The sequence below is a fragment of the Capsicum annuum genome, chromosome 11 (assembly GCF_002878395.1).
Source record: "Capsicum annuum cultivar UCD-10X-F1 chromosome 11, UCD10Xv1.1, whole genome shotgun sequence".
NCBI lineage: Eukaryota > Viridiplantae > Streptophyta > Magnoliopsida > Solanales > Solanaceae > Capsicum > Capsicum annuum.
In genome coordinates, this window is record NC_061121.1 from 79354489 (window position 1) to 79370077 (window position 15589).

The 15589-nt window shown below is 35.5% G+C and overlaps 1 protein-coding gene across 1 annotated transcript; it reads left to right on the forward strand.

Moving 5' to 3' along the window:
* The first annotated feature begins 10600 nt into the window (after nucleotides 1-10600).
* LOC107848527 (GDSL esterase/lipase At3g48460) lies at nucleotides 10601-14067 on the forward strand. The gene is made up of 3 exons (XM_016693316.2): nucleotides 10601-11327; nucleotides 11867-12444; nucleotides 13283-14067. The coding sequence occupies exons 1-3, from the start codon at nucleotides 10706-10708 to the stop codon at nucleotides 13787-13789; spliced, it is 1707 nt and encodes a 568-aa protein (XP_016548802.1). The 5' UTR covers nucleotides 10601-10705; the 3' UTR covers nucleotides 13790-14067.
* The last annotated feature ends 1522 nt before the right edge of the window (nucleotides 14068-15589 follow it).

Sequence of the window (15589 nt, forward strand, 5' to 3'; positions counted from 1 at the left end):
TAAGGTATAGTTTGGACGTTATCAATGACATCTTGGTGTACTCTAAGAGTGAGGAGGATCATGCCAATCACCACCGAATTGTGTTGTAGACCCTTAAGGACCAGAAATGGTATGCAAAGTTTTCTAAGAGTGAATTTTGGCTAAGTGTTGTGATATTTTTTTGGCATATTATTTCTAGTGAGGGGATCAAGGTGGATCCACAAAAAGTTGAGGCAGTTAAAAAATGGCCTAGACTCACGACTCCAAACGACATTAGGAGCTTCTTGGGGTTGGCTGGGTATTGTAGGAGGTTTGTGGAGAGTTTCTCATCTATTGCTGCTCCATTGAAGAAGTTAACTCATAAGAAGGTTAAGTTTTTATGGTTCGATTCTTGTGAGGATGGTCTCGAGAAGTTGAAGGATAAGTTGACTTCTTCACCAATTTTGACCCTGCCCGAGGGTACTGATGGGTTTGTTGTGTATTATGATGCGTACCATGTGGGATTGGGTTGTGCCTTGATGCATAATTAATGCTCACTTATACTAAGTTGATAGAGGACGATCATTGTCAATAACTCAATTTTTGTTGAGGTCAAATCCATGAGGAGCAAAATTATCTTTCTAGTCCTATGGGCGTTAGCAATTACTAAACAGATACCCGAAGTGTAAATAGAGTAAAAAGCATGATTTAAATTGGGTGTTTTGATTTGTAACAAGGTCTGATCAATATCTACTCAAGTCAAGACACTAAGACAACACTTGTGATTCAAAAATTCACTACTAGAAGGATCTTGGGATTATGTCTACCTAAGGAAAAATTATACATGGAAATATGGTAATTTAGTGCACATTTTAGTTAATGGTGATAAGCTATGTTAGGTTGAAATTCCTTAAGGCTAGTATGTCAACAAAGCCTCAAGGATATCACTCATTGACCCTTTCGAGTACCCTAACGAGTGTGTCAATTAAAGCAACCCAACACCTCAATTGGGCATCCCTATTTCTAGGAAGATGCCCAAGACACAGCCAACTCTCTAATTACCCTTATTTCTAGATGGAAAAAATATAGCAAACTACATCTACTATTGTCCACTATTGCTTTGTCCCCCATAGATAGAAAACTACATCTACTATTATCCATGATTGTTTTGTCCCCCATGGCCCTCTTTCAAGGATGACATGGGTTCCAAAAGTTCACCCACATCCCTTTTTCAAGGATGATGTAAGCTTTTAAGAGCTTAGGGTTTTCACCCATAAATCCCAACTCCTTAAACCAAGCAATAGGGAAACCCATCATCAACAAACTAGAATCTACACAAAATACATCACAACCCACGCACAATTACACCTTAGTACAACATAATGCCAAGACAAAGATATTTAGCTACTCATGTAGTAAAGAGAAAGAAATATACCATAAGGTTCATTCAAAACATCCATCCTTTAATTTCACCAAATTCAAATCAAGAAATCTAGAAACAAGTGTTGCCCAAGCTAGGATTTGTAATGACAAGTTCAATTTCTCTCCAAAGTATATAATCCTAAAATGAGAAAGGGTTTGAGACTTTTAAGGAATTTGGGATCGGTTATTGAAAATTATGAAATTGTCTCTGGGCTTATTCTGGCATTGTTGCTATCACAGCCACCCCGACCGCGATCAGATCCACCCGATCGTGGTGGATGACCCATCTTAACTGGACATGATCATGGCCCTCAGATCGTGATAGCGGTACCGAGCCTGATTTGCGCAAGGTCATAAACTGTGCACTTTTTCTCTCCTTTTGATCCCTTTTTAGCTCAAATCTACATCTTTCTATCTCATCACCTGTGTGACTGTAAAATGTAGAAATTAATGCACTCAAGTAACACATTTGTCTCATTAATACCTTTAAATTATAGCAGTGTTCACGAATTTAGGATGCAAATGAGTGGTCAATTCACCACTCATTAATGCAGCATGGTAAAGTTGTGGCCTATGCTTCCAGGCAACTTAAGGTTCATGAGAGTAATTACCCAACTCACGATCTAGATTTGGTGTTTATGGTATTTTCTTTAAATATTTTGTGTCATTATATGTATGGGTTGCATGTGTAAATTTATTCAGACTAAAAGATCTTGCAGTATGTATTTTTGCAGAAGGTATTAAACCTCGGGCAGAGGCGATGGCTTGAATTGCTTATGGATTATGACAAGAGTTTGTACTACCATCCAGGTAAAGCTAATGTTGTTGTTGATGCTCTCAGAAAGTTTTCTGTGGGAAGTCTATATCACATTAATGAGGATAAAAGAGGACTAGTAAAGTATATTCACAGGTTGGCAAATTTGGGAGTTCATTTTTCAGACTCTGAGGATGGGGGTTGATTGTTCAAGAAGTGGTTAAATCATCTCTTGGTGCATAGGTGAAGGAGAAGCAGGTTATGGATCCCATACTTATGTAGATTAAGCATGATGTGGGTCAGCAAAAGGTCATGGCCTTCGAGATTCAGGGAGATGGCATCTTGAGGTATTAGGGGAGGCTTTGTATTCCTGATATTAATAAGTTGTGGTAAAGGATTTTTATTGAGGCTCATTAGTTGTCACAACCCAAACCAAGGCCTAGTCGTGATGGGTATCTCAAGCCCACCGTAAGCCGGAAACTACCCCCTTAGCCTAAGATCCAGAACACAATAAAAAAATACAACGAAAGCCAACCAAATGGTAATAAGAAGGATAGATAGTCAAATGTAAACTCTATGAATCAAAAATAACTTCCAACCCACACTTGTCCACAAAAGCCTTTAAAAAATAGAATATCAAACTAAGTCGGGATATGCCCCCGACTATGAATAAAAAAAATTCAAAAGTACTATAAGAATAAAGAAAGAATACTGAAATAATAAGGCCTTCTGAAGGATGGAGGCTCACCACTTCACAACAACTCAATTGACGTGCTCAACCACTTAACGCTGCATAGGAGCAACAAAAAACTCTTCGGTCCCTGCAAAATGAAATGATGTAGCATCTAGGGATAGTCAGTAGTATAATCACTGGTATGTAACTCAGGGAATAAGGATAAAATAATGCAATTACCAAAATCCATTCATAAGCCATATGCATCACATTCATATACATAGATATAAGATGTTGGAATAGGGAAAAGGGTCATAAATATGAGATTTTAAAGATTTAACCTGAATTGTGTAGCTCAGTCCATCCTAAAGGCATCCATGGGCTATATGGGTTTAGTTTCCCCTGCTGAAAGGGCACCAGTGTGTTAGTCGTTCGAATTGAGGAAAACCCGAGGGAAAACTAAAGCCACCAAGGCAATAACCGTCCCAAAATATATACATCAAGTATTCATAAAGCAAAGGTCATTTAGACCCCTAACGCCAACAAACCTAGTTTTCAATATTCATCCCCCCGGGACTTACACCTTCACGGTAAGCTACACAATTTTCTTTAAGCCCAAATTAAAATAATTTACACATAAACCAATCCATTAACCAATGAGTCATTTATTAAGGCATTTACCACTTGGTATCGTCATACCATTATGCTTGCAAGCTTACTTATTTATACCAAACCAATTTACACAACCAAATTAGACTCCCAAGTTTCATTTAAAATCCAAAACCAAGGCCACTAAGGCCATCCAAAACCATATTTATATATATATATATATATATATATATATATATATCCTTTAATGCAATGCAATGCAATGGGTACAAAACAAGTTAAACTATGCAATTATCCATATTTAAAATCAAGATTATAAAGTGGATTGAGGTTAATGTCAATTTCAAGTCAAAATTCACCTAATTTGGGGAAACCCATGTCCCCATTCCAATCATTTAAATAATGAATCAATTCAATGCCAAAAATATCAATTTAAAGCATGAATAATCAATTTAAAACATGGGAAGTAACAATTAAAACCCCTCAACCCAATTTCAAAATCCATAATTTAAATCATATGAAAATCAATTAATACCATAATGTAAAATTCAAGTTTAGAGAATAGAAACATGCTTGAAATACACAAGGAATTAAAAACAATTAGAAGTTTGAAGCCCAGATGATTAATTCACTGTAAAACCCTTGAATGTTCTTTAGTTTTTCGTTAAGAGGGGAAGAAAATGATTTGATTTTTTAAAACAGCAGGAAATGGGGTTATTTTATGTTATAAGGTCGTACAAGGGGTAAAAGGACCAAAATCCCCTCACCCAAAGTGAAAAAAATAAAAATCAAACAAATTTAAAATATCATTGTGGCATGCCGTTATCGCATAGGGTAGCCTTCGTGCCACGCCAATATCTTAGAGGTTAACCTCTATGACATGGTTATCACAGAGACTTACTGCTTTGAGTCCCGAAATGATCCGAAACCCCTTTCAAAAAATCAAAAACTTTTTCAAAACACCCTTTTTACATCCCTAAACATAATTCAAGTCAAAAATTAACATTACGAATAGGAGAGTCAAAATAAAATGATCAAAATTTTAAGAAGTATTACATGAGTCTAGATATACAGTTCATCTGGGTTTAACTAAAATGTCTCATGACTTGAAGAAAATCTACTGGTGGAATAATATGAAGAGAAATGTGGCGAACCTTGTGGCTAAGTGTATGGTTTGACAGCAAGTCAAGATTAAGCATCTGAGGCCTGGTGGCATGTCTCAAGAGATAGAGTTGCCTATATGGAAGTGGGATATTATTAATATGGATTTCATTACTGGTCTTCCATGGCCACGTAATCAGTATAATTCTGTTTGGGTCATCGTGGACAGGATGACTAAGTCTACTCATTTTTTTCCTATGAGGACTAACTACTCAGGAGAGGATTATGCTAAGTTGTTCATTCAGAAGATTGTTAAGTTGTATGGTACGTTGGTGCCCATCATTTTAGACCAAGGTATGCACTTCTCATCTCATTTTTGGCGATCGTTTCAGAAATATTTAGGTACTCAGGTGAACCTTAGCACCGCTTTTCATCCTCAAATGGATGGACAAGTGGAACGGACTATTCAAAATTTTGAGGATATGCTAAGGGCCTGTGTGATTTACTTTAAAGGTAGTTGGGTTAACTATTTGCCTCTTATTGAGTTCACTTACAATAACAGTTATTATTCTAGCATCCAAATGGCTTTTTTGAGGCTCTTTATGATAGGAGATATAGGCCTCCTATTGGGTGGTTTGAAGTGGGTGAGACTAGGTTGTTTGGTATTGACTTGGTTCACCAAGCCATAGAGAAGGTGAAAGTAATTAGAGAAAGACTAAAAACTGCTCAAAGTCGCCAAAAGTCTTATGCGAATGTGAGGTAAAGAGTTTTGGAGTTTGAAGTTAGTAATTGGGTTTCTTGAAGGTGGATCCTATGAAAGGAGTTATGAGATTTGGAAACAAGGGGAATCTCAGTCCTTGTTATGTTGGTTCGTATCAGATTGTGAGGAGAATTTGGAATGTTGCTTATGAGTTGGAATTTCCTGCGAGTTTGGATTCAATTCATCCTGTTTTTTCATGTGTATATACTGAAAAAGTGTGTGGGTGACCCTTTTTTAATAGTGCTTGTTGAGAATGTTGGTATCTTGAAGTCATTGTCTTATGATGAGGTCCCAATTGAAATATTGGATAGACAAGTTCATAGATTTTGAGGACAAAGAACGCAGCTTTGGTGAAGGTTCTTTGGAGGAACCAAAAGATAGAATAGGCTACATGGGAAGCTAACGAAGATATGAAAGTCAATTATCTGTTCTTGTTCTTCGGGTTGGATAAAAGTACTTAATCTATGAGTTTCATTTTTCTCTTGTCGCATTTTGAATTTGTCATTTGATTTTGATGTACTCTTGCTATTCTCGTGCTAAAAACGTCTTAACTCATCATTCAGGGACAAATAATCCTAAAGAAGAGATAATGTGAGACCCCATAAAATTTTGATCATTTTATTTTAGACCCTCCCGTGTGCATAATGTCAATTTTTGACTTGAATTATGTTTAGGAATGCTAAAGGAGTGTTTTAGAAAAGTTTCAAAAATTTTGGAAGGGGTTCAGAGCTACTTTAGAACTCTGAGGTAGTGTGCCTCCGCGATACTGGCACGCCACACCACTGGAGCTCCACGATAGAAGTGGCACAGGGGCTAGCCTCCGTGATATTGGCGTGACACGCTACTGTGTTAAAATGTCCGTTCAGTTTTTAATTTTTTTCACTTGAGGTAAGGGGCTTCTGGTCTTTTTACCCCTTCCACGGCTTTTAAACACAAAATCAACCCTTTTCCTTCAGTTTTCAAAGATCAAACTCCACTATTCTCTTCTTTAACTCCCAACCCAAAAAAACTCAAGTTTTTTTCAATAAATGACTACTCTGGGCTCCAAACTTCTAATTCTCTTCAAATTATTCTATATTTCAGGCATGTTGCTCATCCCTAACTTGTAATTTTACATTATGGCATAAATTGATTGGATAGTCATATGATTTAAATTGTGAATTTGAAATTAAGCTGAGGAATTTTAATTGGGTTTACTTGAATTACTTTCCTCATATTTTAAATTATTTATTCATGCTTTAACGTATGGTTATGAGAACTGAATTGGTTCATTGTTTAAATGGTTGAAATAGAGGGCATAGATTTTCCCAAATTAATGGAATTTTTGGCTTGATAATGGCATTAACCTCAACTCACCTTGTAAACTTATTTTTGAATATGAATAATTGTATGGTTTAACTTGTCTTTTAAACCCATTGCACTGCATTAAAACATAAATGAATGAATATGGTTTTGGATGGCCTTGGTGGTCTTGGATTTGAATTTTAAAAGAAACTTGGGAGTCAATTTGATTATACGAATTGGTACAGCATAATTATATTAGCTTGCAAGCATATTGATATGACGATACCATGTTGGTAAATGTCTTAATGAATGACTCCTGGATTAATGGTTAGTTTATGTGCAAAGTATTATAATTTAGGCTTAAATAAAATTGTGTAGCTCACCGTGAAGGTGTAGATCCCGGAGAGATCATTACTGAAAACTATATTTAGCGGCGTTGGGGTCCATATGGTCGTGTGCTTGATGCACACATTATATACATGTATATATTAGGAGGATAATGGCCTTGGTATATTTAGCCTTTCCTCAATTTTTCCTCGGTTCGTAAGGCTAACAGGCACTGGGGCTCTTACAGCAGGGGGAGCTGGACCTATATAACCCATGGGTGCCTTCAGGACGGAGCAAGCTATACAATTCAGGCTAATATTTTAAACTCTCATGTTCATGACCCTTGTCCCTATCCCGACATCCTATTATATGTATATGAATGTGGTGCATTGGTTTATGACTGGATTTTGGTAATTGTATTATTTTATTCCTACCCCTGAGTTACATGTCAGTGCTCGCCCCACTGACTGTCACTGAACGTTACATCTTTTCATGATGTAGGATCTGAGGGCCTTTCTGTTGCTCCTGTGTAGCGTTAGGTAGTTGAGTACTTTTGTTGATCAGCTTTGAAGTGGTGATCCTCCACCTTTCGGAAGGCCCTAACATTTCATTGTTCTTTTTTTATTGTCGTAGTACTTTTGAAGTATTTTTTATCATAGTCGGGGACATGTCCTGACTTAGTTGGTATTTTTTATTTTAGAGGTTTTTGGAAACAAAAGTGGGATGTTGTTGATGTCTTGTTTGACTCTTTACATTTTTGTTTGGTGTCATTTATCTATCCCTAGTTTGGTTGGCTTTTACTATTTACTTTTATTGTGCTCTTGAGATAAAGGTTAAGGGGGTGATCTCCGGCCCTTCGTGGGCTTGAGATACCTGTCACGGCCAGGTCCGAGGTCGGGTCGTGACAAATATAAAGATATAAAATCTTTTCATAATTTATAATCTCAATATAATAATAATTTTTTCAATTCCCGTGAAACTTATAAAGTTTCTTTTGGAGACTTACTACAATTTCAATATCATAAAAAATCTCATTCCTCCGTAAAGCTATCAAATACTCGTGTACTATCTCATATTTTAAAACACCATTTGTATGGTGACCATCTCCTTCTAGGGAGAAAATTATTATCGTTGTAGTCAAAATATGCAAGACCTCTTCTTTTTTTGCTTTATTTTTGCTTTTAATAATTTATTTGTATAACATTTGAGAAAGCCCTTTTTGGTGTATTATATTTACGTGATCAATAGCGAATTCATTCGACCACACCACAATATTCATTTTGACCATGACCAAAATTTTTATAGGCAAGAATCACTTCTTGTTTTTTCCCTTTGGTAGATCGTGATAAAACATATTATGGCACCAATGATTTTTTTCTACGAAATTAAAATTCTTTATTTCTCTCAAACCTCTCATAGATGTGAGTTTTGGTGTTTATCCAACCATATATAAGCACGTTTTTGTTCATGAATTTTATCATATCTTGACACATTCACTTTCATAAATGGTCGAACATCCACAATGTTTATCACAAGTCATATTCTTTTCAAGAAATAGACTAACTTGGGCTTCATAATCTTATAAGTTCATTGTCATTCATTGTTCATTTGTCATATTTATATGACCCATCTCAATATCATCTTAAAAGGTTAAGTGTACCAGCACTTTATATTCCTATATTTTGAGGGAAATTTTATAAAATTTATCATATTTGATTATACTACAACCGAGTGTCCAATACTTTGCCTATACTTTGCCTATCAAATTAATGAGAAAAATAACCTTCATATTTTGGAGGATCATTTTGAGAATCCATAATGTTCTTTTTTTTACAATTACCACAATGATGACTAGTATATATTTTTTTTTCCTTCGTGGCCACATATATTAAACCTCTTGGCTTCTTAATTTTCAGACTTATTAGGCAATGCTACCTAATTCACATCAAAGAATGGAGCATATCAATGTAGCAAATTTTATGACTTTTCATTAATTACCTTAGCCATCATCATATTATCAAAATGCTTTGAGACATGAACCCAATGTCTTATCAATAAAGGTGTGTGAGGTCATAATTCTGTGGGACTTAAACCAAAAATTATTATTGTGCACCAAAACTTAAATCGATGTTTTATCCTCTTAATGCGATGGGACTTAAATTCACCATCTTATATTAAATCAATGACACAATAGTTCAAGGTGGAACAAGACTCACCCTTGCGTATTTAATAATATTATCACTTTGTGATTATACAAGTAAGTTGAAAAATGAAGAACAAACATTATGGAGAAGAAAATACTGTTTTGAAACCTATTTTTAAAATTGTAAAAAATGCTGTTGTTACTCTATTAAGAAAAATATGAAAATTTTTAATATATATTTCTTCGGTGGGCAATCAATCTATTACATAATAATCACTTACAATGTCAAGATACAGTTAGCACAGACTCTTCATTCATGATGACTTCAAATCCATTATCAACTAAGAATTTTTAAAAAAAGTAACAAAAAATATGATCTACCATATTTCCATTCATGTCAATATAATTTGTCAGATTGCATATTGCATAATATAATAAGCACATAACTAAATCTGTAACTAGTTTACTAGTTATATATGTCATTACACTAGTTTCAAAATATCTGTTTATGCATCCTAATTTAAGCAGCAAGCATGATCAAATATGATCCAGAAAATACATAAAACGAGACCTTAAAGTGGATACTCAGGCGGCCGAGAGACACGTATGATTGAACTGCTTGGATTGGGACATAAAATAAAGAAGATGTCAGTATTATAGAAACATGAAAAATAATTCATTACCTTTAATCGTTGAGCTTCGTACTGATAACGTGTAAAAATTGTTAATAGAACTTTATTGAAAGAAAGAAAGGCTAAGGTTTACAATATAATCTGAAAAGCATAAAACTAACTAAAACAAAAGTAGGCTATATATACATAGCCAATAACCTAAAGGTCCATAAACTAAAGGCCCAATAACATATGGGCTAACAAAAATTAATCTAAAAGAGTAGCACTATGAAAGAATAACTAGATAAGAAAATAAGAAGACAAGAGATGGGAGCATTTCATTCTTTCAAGTATAAGTATACAAGTCTTTCAAGTATATTTTATGTGTACAATATGAGATCATATGCCTTTATTTATAATCTTCATAGAGGCATACAAAGAATTTGTCATAATATTACATTAAACAAGAACATTATGAGAGAAATTAAAGGATATGAGAGTTATACCCATAATAATGTGTGGAGTAATGAAGAATTAATTACACACCATCACGGAGAAGATGGATGGAAGTGACTTAATTCCTTGACATCCATCACAAATATTCATTTTATAACACATGCCACGATTTCGGCCAACAATATACTAATAAAAAATTGCCTCATTTATCTATTTCACTATAAAAAGTACATTTCTGAAGTTGTTACTCTTTTATCTTTCAATTATACACCTACTTGTGGTCGAGAAAAGTGGTGATAATAAATATTGTGGCTCAAATCCTAGTTCAACTCAGGTTTATTGCATCCCCAGAAAAAAATTTTGTTGTGGGCCGTTGGTCTCTAGTGCCTCAAAGAATGAATACCGGTTATTCCCTAAAACAAAGGTGCCTCTCTACAAAATTCTCCTCTTAATCTCCAACAGATTAAAACTGGATATTATATATAAATAGCTTTCTTGAAATACATCTAACAATTAGCAGACCTCTTTTGAATAACACAAAGTATCAAAAAGTACCCAAAAAATAAAAAGAAATAATAACACAAACTTAGCACCAAAAAAATAAACTATGTCCAAAATGTTCATACCACATTTTCCTCTTACCCTCTTTTTCTGTTTCTGCCTATTTTTCTCATTTTCATATGCTCATTACAAGGAACATGAAACTCTCCATTGTGATTGTTCTTGTTGCTCTGCTCATAACAATAGTCATGAAAATATCCCCACCAAGCCTGGTCATTCTCCCCCGGCTCACAACAAGAGCCAAGAAATTCCCACCAAGCCTGTTCATTTTTCCCCGGCTCACAACAGCCAAGAAATTCCCACCAAGCCTGGTCATTCTTCCCAAGCTCACAATAGCAGCAAAGACATTCCCACCAAGCCTGGTCATTCTTCCCCGGCTCAGAACAATGGCCGAGAGATTCCCACCAAGCCTCGTCATTCTTCCCCTGCTCATAACAACAGCCAAGAAATTCCCACCAAGCCTGGCAATTCTTCCCCTGCACATAACAACAGCCAGGAAGTTCCCACCAAGCCGGGTAACTCTTCCCCTGTACATGACAACAGCCAGGAAGTTCCCACCAAACAGGGTAATTCTTTCCCTGCTCATAACAGCAGTAATGAAATTCCCACCAAGCCTGGTAATTCTTTGCCTGTTCAGAACGACAACCCAGAAGTTCCCGCCAATCCTGGTATATCTTCCCCTGATTACATTAGATAGAATGCAATATATATGATGTGAGATTGACCTGCATCAAAAGGCAAATAAATATGAATTTGAAAGGCTTTATATATAGAGGGTGTTTGGTATAACAGAATATTTTAAAGAAAACGTTTCCCACGAAAATATTTTCGTCATTTCTTTTTCAGAAAAGACTTCCATCACGCCAAACACATCCTAAAAAATAGTTTTTTCACTTCATTTAATGTTTGAGCTTTAATTAAATTCAAATCCAGGTTTTTTCATTTCATTTAATGTTTGAGCTTTAATTAAATTCAAATCCAGGTCATAATTTTGAAAGAACATATGACTATTCTGAATAGCCTTGACCCTTTAAATACATGACTCCTCTGAATAGTGGCTAAGTTTACTTGTAGGCTTTGTTGTATCACGAGCGGACTTGTCTGTATATCCCCAAATAGTCTACGGACAATATATCTTAAAGGAAGTTGCTTTCACGCCTCAAAGATTTTCTTTTACTGACTTGCTCTTACTTTACTTTTGTAAAAGGCAACTCTTCCCGTGCTAATAACAGTAGCCACGGCACTTCAACCAGGCATAATAACTTTATAGGATGCTTCAACAAGGTGTATGCTTTTGGAGACTCCTATACTGATGCAGGAAATGCTAATTTAGTGGGTGGATTGAATGAAAATTTCGCTCACTCATCGAGCACTTCAGAAAAATCAAACAATGGTTTATGTGATGGACATTTGGTGGTAGATTTTCTATGTGATGCTTTTAAGCTACCACATTTGCCACCCTTTCAGAGTAGCTCCGCAAATTTCACAAATGGGGCCAATTTTGCAATAGCCGGATCAACAATTCTCCCCAAAGAGGATTTTTCAACTAAGAAAATTACTAACCTATTCTGGAAAGGAATACCCTTGACCTTTCAAACTCAGATTGATTGGTTCAATACGTTGAAGCAACAGATGGGACGTAATAATTGCAAGGCTGAATTGGAGAATGCACTCTTTTGGATAGGCTCTGTTGGTGTTAGTGACTATGCTCGTATACAAGGGTCCTCTCTATCCACACATTGGCTCACACAGCAGTCCGTCCTTCAAGTTAGCAGACTAATCGAGGTATGTACATGAAAAGTAATTTAATTGTCTCCATAAAAGCTTTGACATACTACAATTTATGACAATTAGTAGTAAAACCCCTTTTGTCAAGCTTCCAGATTTGCTTATGTTGATAAGTATTTGTGTCAAATGAAGTTTAAGGAAAAGCCGGGGGTCTATCAGCTGTTTCTCTACCTCACCTCTGAGGTAGTGGTACGAACTGCGTACACTTTACCCTCCCCAGACCCCACTTTGTGGGAATATAGTGAATATGTTGTCGTTGTGGATGGTAGCAGTTTGTGTTTGTCGAATCATCTGAAATGCACTTCTCTTAGTATTTATAGCAACAATGTGTTATCTTTTAAAAAATTTCAACTGTTTTGCAATATTTATATGAGAGACCTTAATTAAAATTTTCAACTTCATTTAATTAAAATGTAAAAACTAAAATAAAAAAGAGAGGAACAAGTTTACGAGACTTTGGACATATATATGTATCATTGAAAATGCATGAGCTAAGTTAATGTTCACACTGTGAGGATAAGTTGACACATTTTTTGGTAAAGATAGTTTTGTCGAAAAAAAAAATAAAAACTTGTGCTTCTACTCTTACTAAGAAGCTACTTTTCCAGGCTTTTCCTTCACAAAAGAAAAAACTGTTTCTACTTCTAGTCAAAAGCACTTAAATTTCTCAGGATTTTGGCCAAAAAGTCCAAACACCTTAACGTTCCAAAATAAGCTTTCTTGTTTTTTGAAGAAGAAGCACTCGTAATATCCTAGAAATTTGTCCAAATGGACTATTAGTATCGCAGGTATTTGACATAACAGCAATGCTAAGTAATCGGTGGTATATGTATAGGCAGCGCTGGGAAGCGGAGCAAAGTATATCGTAGTTCAAGGCTTACCACCAATAGGATGCCTTCCACTACATATCTCATTATGTCCAGTGAAAGCTGCTCTTGATCATATGGGATGTGCAGCAGCTGTCAACACAGCAGTAATGATCCACAACCAGATCCTGCAAAGGAGATTGGAAAGATTCCGTAAATTGTATCCTAATTGTCAGATTTTATATGCTGACTTCTGGAATGCATATCTAACAATTAAGATGAACCATAAAAAGTACCAATTTGAGGAAGATTTCAAACCTTGTTGTGGAGCTGCAGGAGGACCATTGAACTTCAACCTGAATTCGTTGTGTGGCTCACCTGGCACCGTTAAATGTAATGATCCAAGCAAATATATCAGCTGGGATGGTATCCATCTTACAGAAGCGATGAATCGGAAAGTCACTGATCTTTTCCTCAATCAAGGCTTCTGTCAACCATCTTTCAGCGAGCTGGTCAAAAGGAAGAGTGGCATGTAGATTGGACTCAATGCAACCTAGTAAATAATACCGCTCCGGAAAGGCCAATCATGAGAGCGAGATAATAATAGGAATGTTTCTTCCCTCGTAAGAATGAGAAACTTTAGAGTAGGCAGATTACCTCTTCTATCACTAATAAATAGATAAACTTTGTGGAGTACAATAAATATTTACGCCAAGCTGCACTGTTAGTGCACGTGTATTTTCATACATGAGTTTATATATGTAGTAATTTAATGAGAACTGGAAGGATACTCTTCCTTTATTGAGACTTTCAACAGCTTTTAGTGGTTTCACCTGTAAATAGGCTGGACACTCCAGCTAACTGCTCCTACACCAAAATCACAGGTCTTGTATATATTTGTACTTCACCAAAAAAACAAATGATGTTTTTCTCATCAAAACTATAGCTTCCATTCAGAGTTGACAAAAGTACAAACTAGGGGCTTAAGAGTAGGGAATTCATCCTCTAATCTCCTTGTGTCAATTCATCATCTCTCTAAAATTTTGTCTTCCTTTCATTTCCACCTTCATCGTGATGTTGTTTTCACTATACTGCTAAAATATAGCACGTCCTTATAAAGTTCTAGCAAAATAAAAGAATGCATAGATTGTAATTCATCAAAAGCAAAGGCTATGCACTATCAATGTGATATATTATATGTAATTGATGCAAAATTCTAAATAGGAGCTTTGGGACATTATTTCAAAAATAAAAATCTGATATTGATCATGAAGCTGGCATGATTGCCTGTTGAAAATATGTTTCAGAAATAAAGTAAAGTAGGAATAGATATTTTTAGTAGTTTTTAGTTATTAGAGTCCTATGTGACTTAGGAATTAGTTGTCCCTTTATTATTTGAATAGGAATTAGTTATTCCAATTTAAATTGGAGTGTAGTTAGAAATTTAGCTATAAATATATGTTTTGAGTTATTAATAAAATAATTTCCTTTGACAACACTATTGCAGTATTTTCTTCTCTCCAACTCTTTCTCTGTTATTTCTTTAATTTCAAAGTCAAAAACCAACAATTGGTATCAAGAGCCAATTTCTTGAGGGATCTATGAGAGATGAATTCTGAAAACAACTTTTCCCAAATAGCTCCTCCTATCTTTGATGGTGAGAATTACCAACTTTGGGCAGTAAGAATGGAGACTTATCTTGAGGTTTTAGATCTTTGGGAGGCCGTGGAGGAGGATTATGATGTTGTTCCGCTGCCCGATAATCCCATGGTAGCCCAAATCAAAAGCCAAAAGAAAAAGAAAATCAAAAAATCAAAGGCAAAAGCAACTTTGTTTGCTAATCAGAAAATCAAGGGCAAAAGCAACTTTGTTTGCTAGTCTGTCTCCAATAATTTTCATGAGAATTATGGCCCTTAAATCACCAAAAAAAAAATTGGGATTACCTGAAGGAAGAATAGACCGGAGATGAAAGAATACGAGACATGAAGGAATTGAATCTAATAAGGGAATTCGAATTGCAAAAGATGAAGGAATCTAAGACCATCAAAGAGTACTCAGACCGACTTCTAAGCATTGTTAACAAGGTAAGATTGTTTGGCACAAAATTTAAAGATTCAAGAATTGTTGAAAAAATTCTTGTTAGTGTGCCTGAAGGATACGAAGTATCAATAACTACCTTGAAAAATACAAAAAAACCTGTCCAAGATTACCTTGGCAGAATTGTTAAATACGTAGCAGGCGCAAGAGCAAAGGAGACTTATGAGGCAGGATGATATGGTTGAAGGAACTTTGGCAGTCAACCACAAGACTCAAAGCAAGGGTAATAATTCAAGAAA

What these genes read in the sequence shown, in the direction of transcription:
- LOC107848527 (XM_016693316.2), top strand. Translation starts at nt 10,706, where the DNA reads ATGTCCAAAATGTTCATACCACATTTTCCTCTTACCCTCTTTTTCTGT. An exon ending in AGAAGTTCCCGCCAATCCTG is followed by an intron (nt 11,328 to 11,866) that starts GTATATCTTCCC and finishes CTTTTGTAAAAG; the next exon opens with GCAACTCTTCCCGTGCTAAT. An exon ending in AAGTTAGCAGACTAATCGAG is followed by an intron (nt 12,445 to 13,282) that starts GTATGTACATGA and finishes GTATATGTATAG; the next exon opens with GCAGCGCTGGGAAGCGGAGC.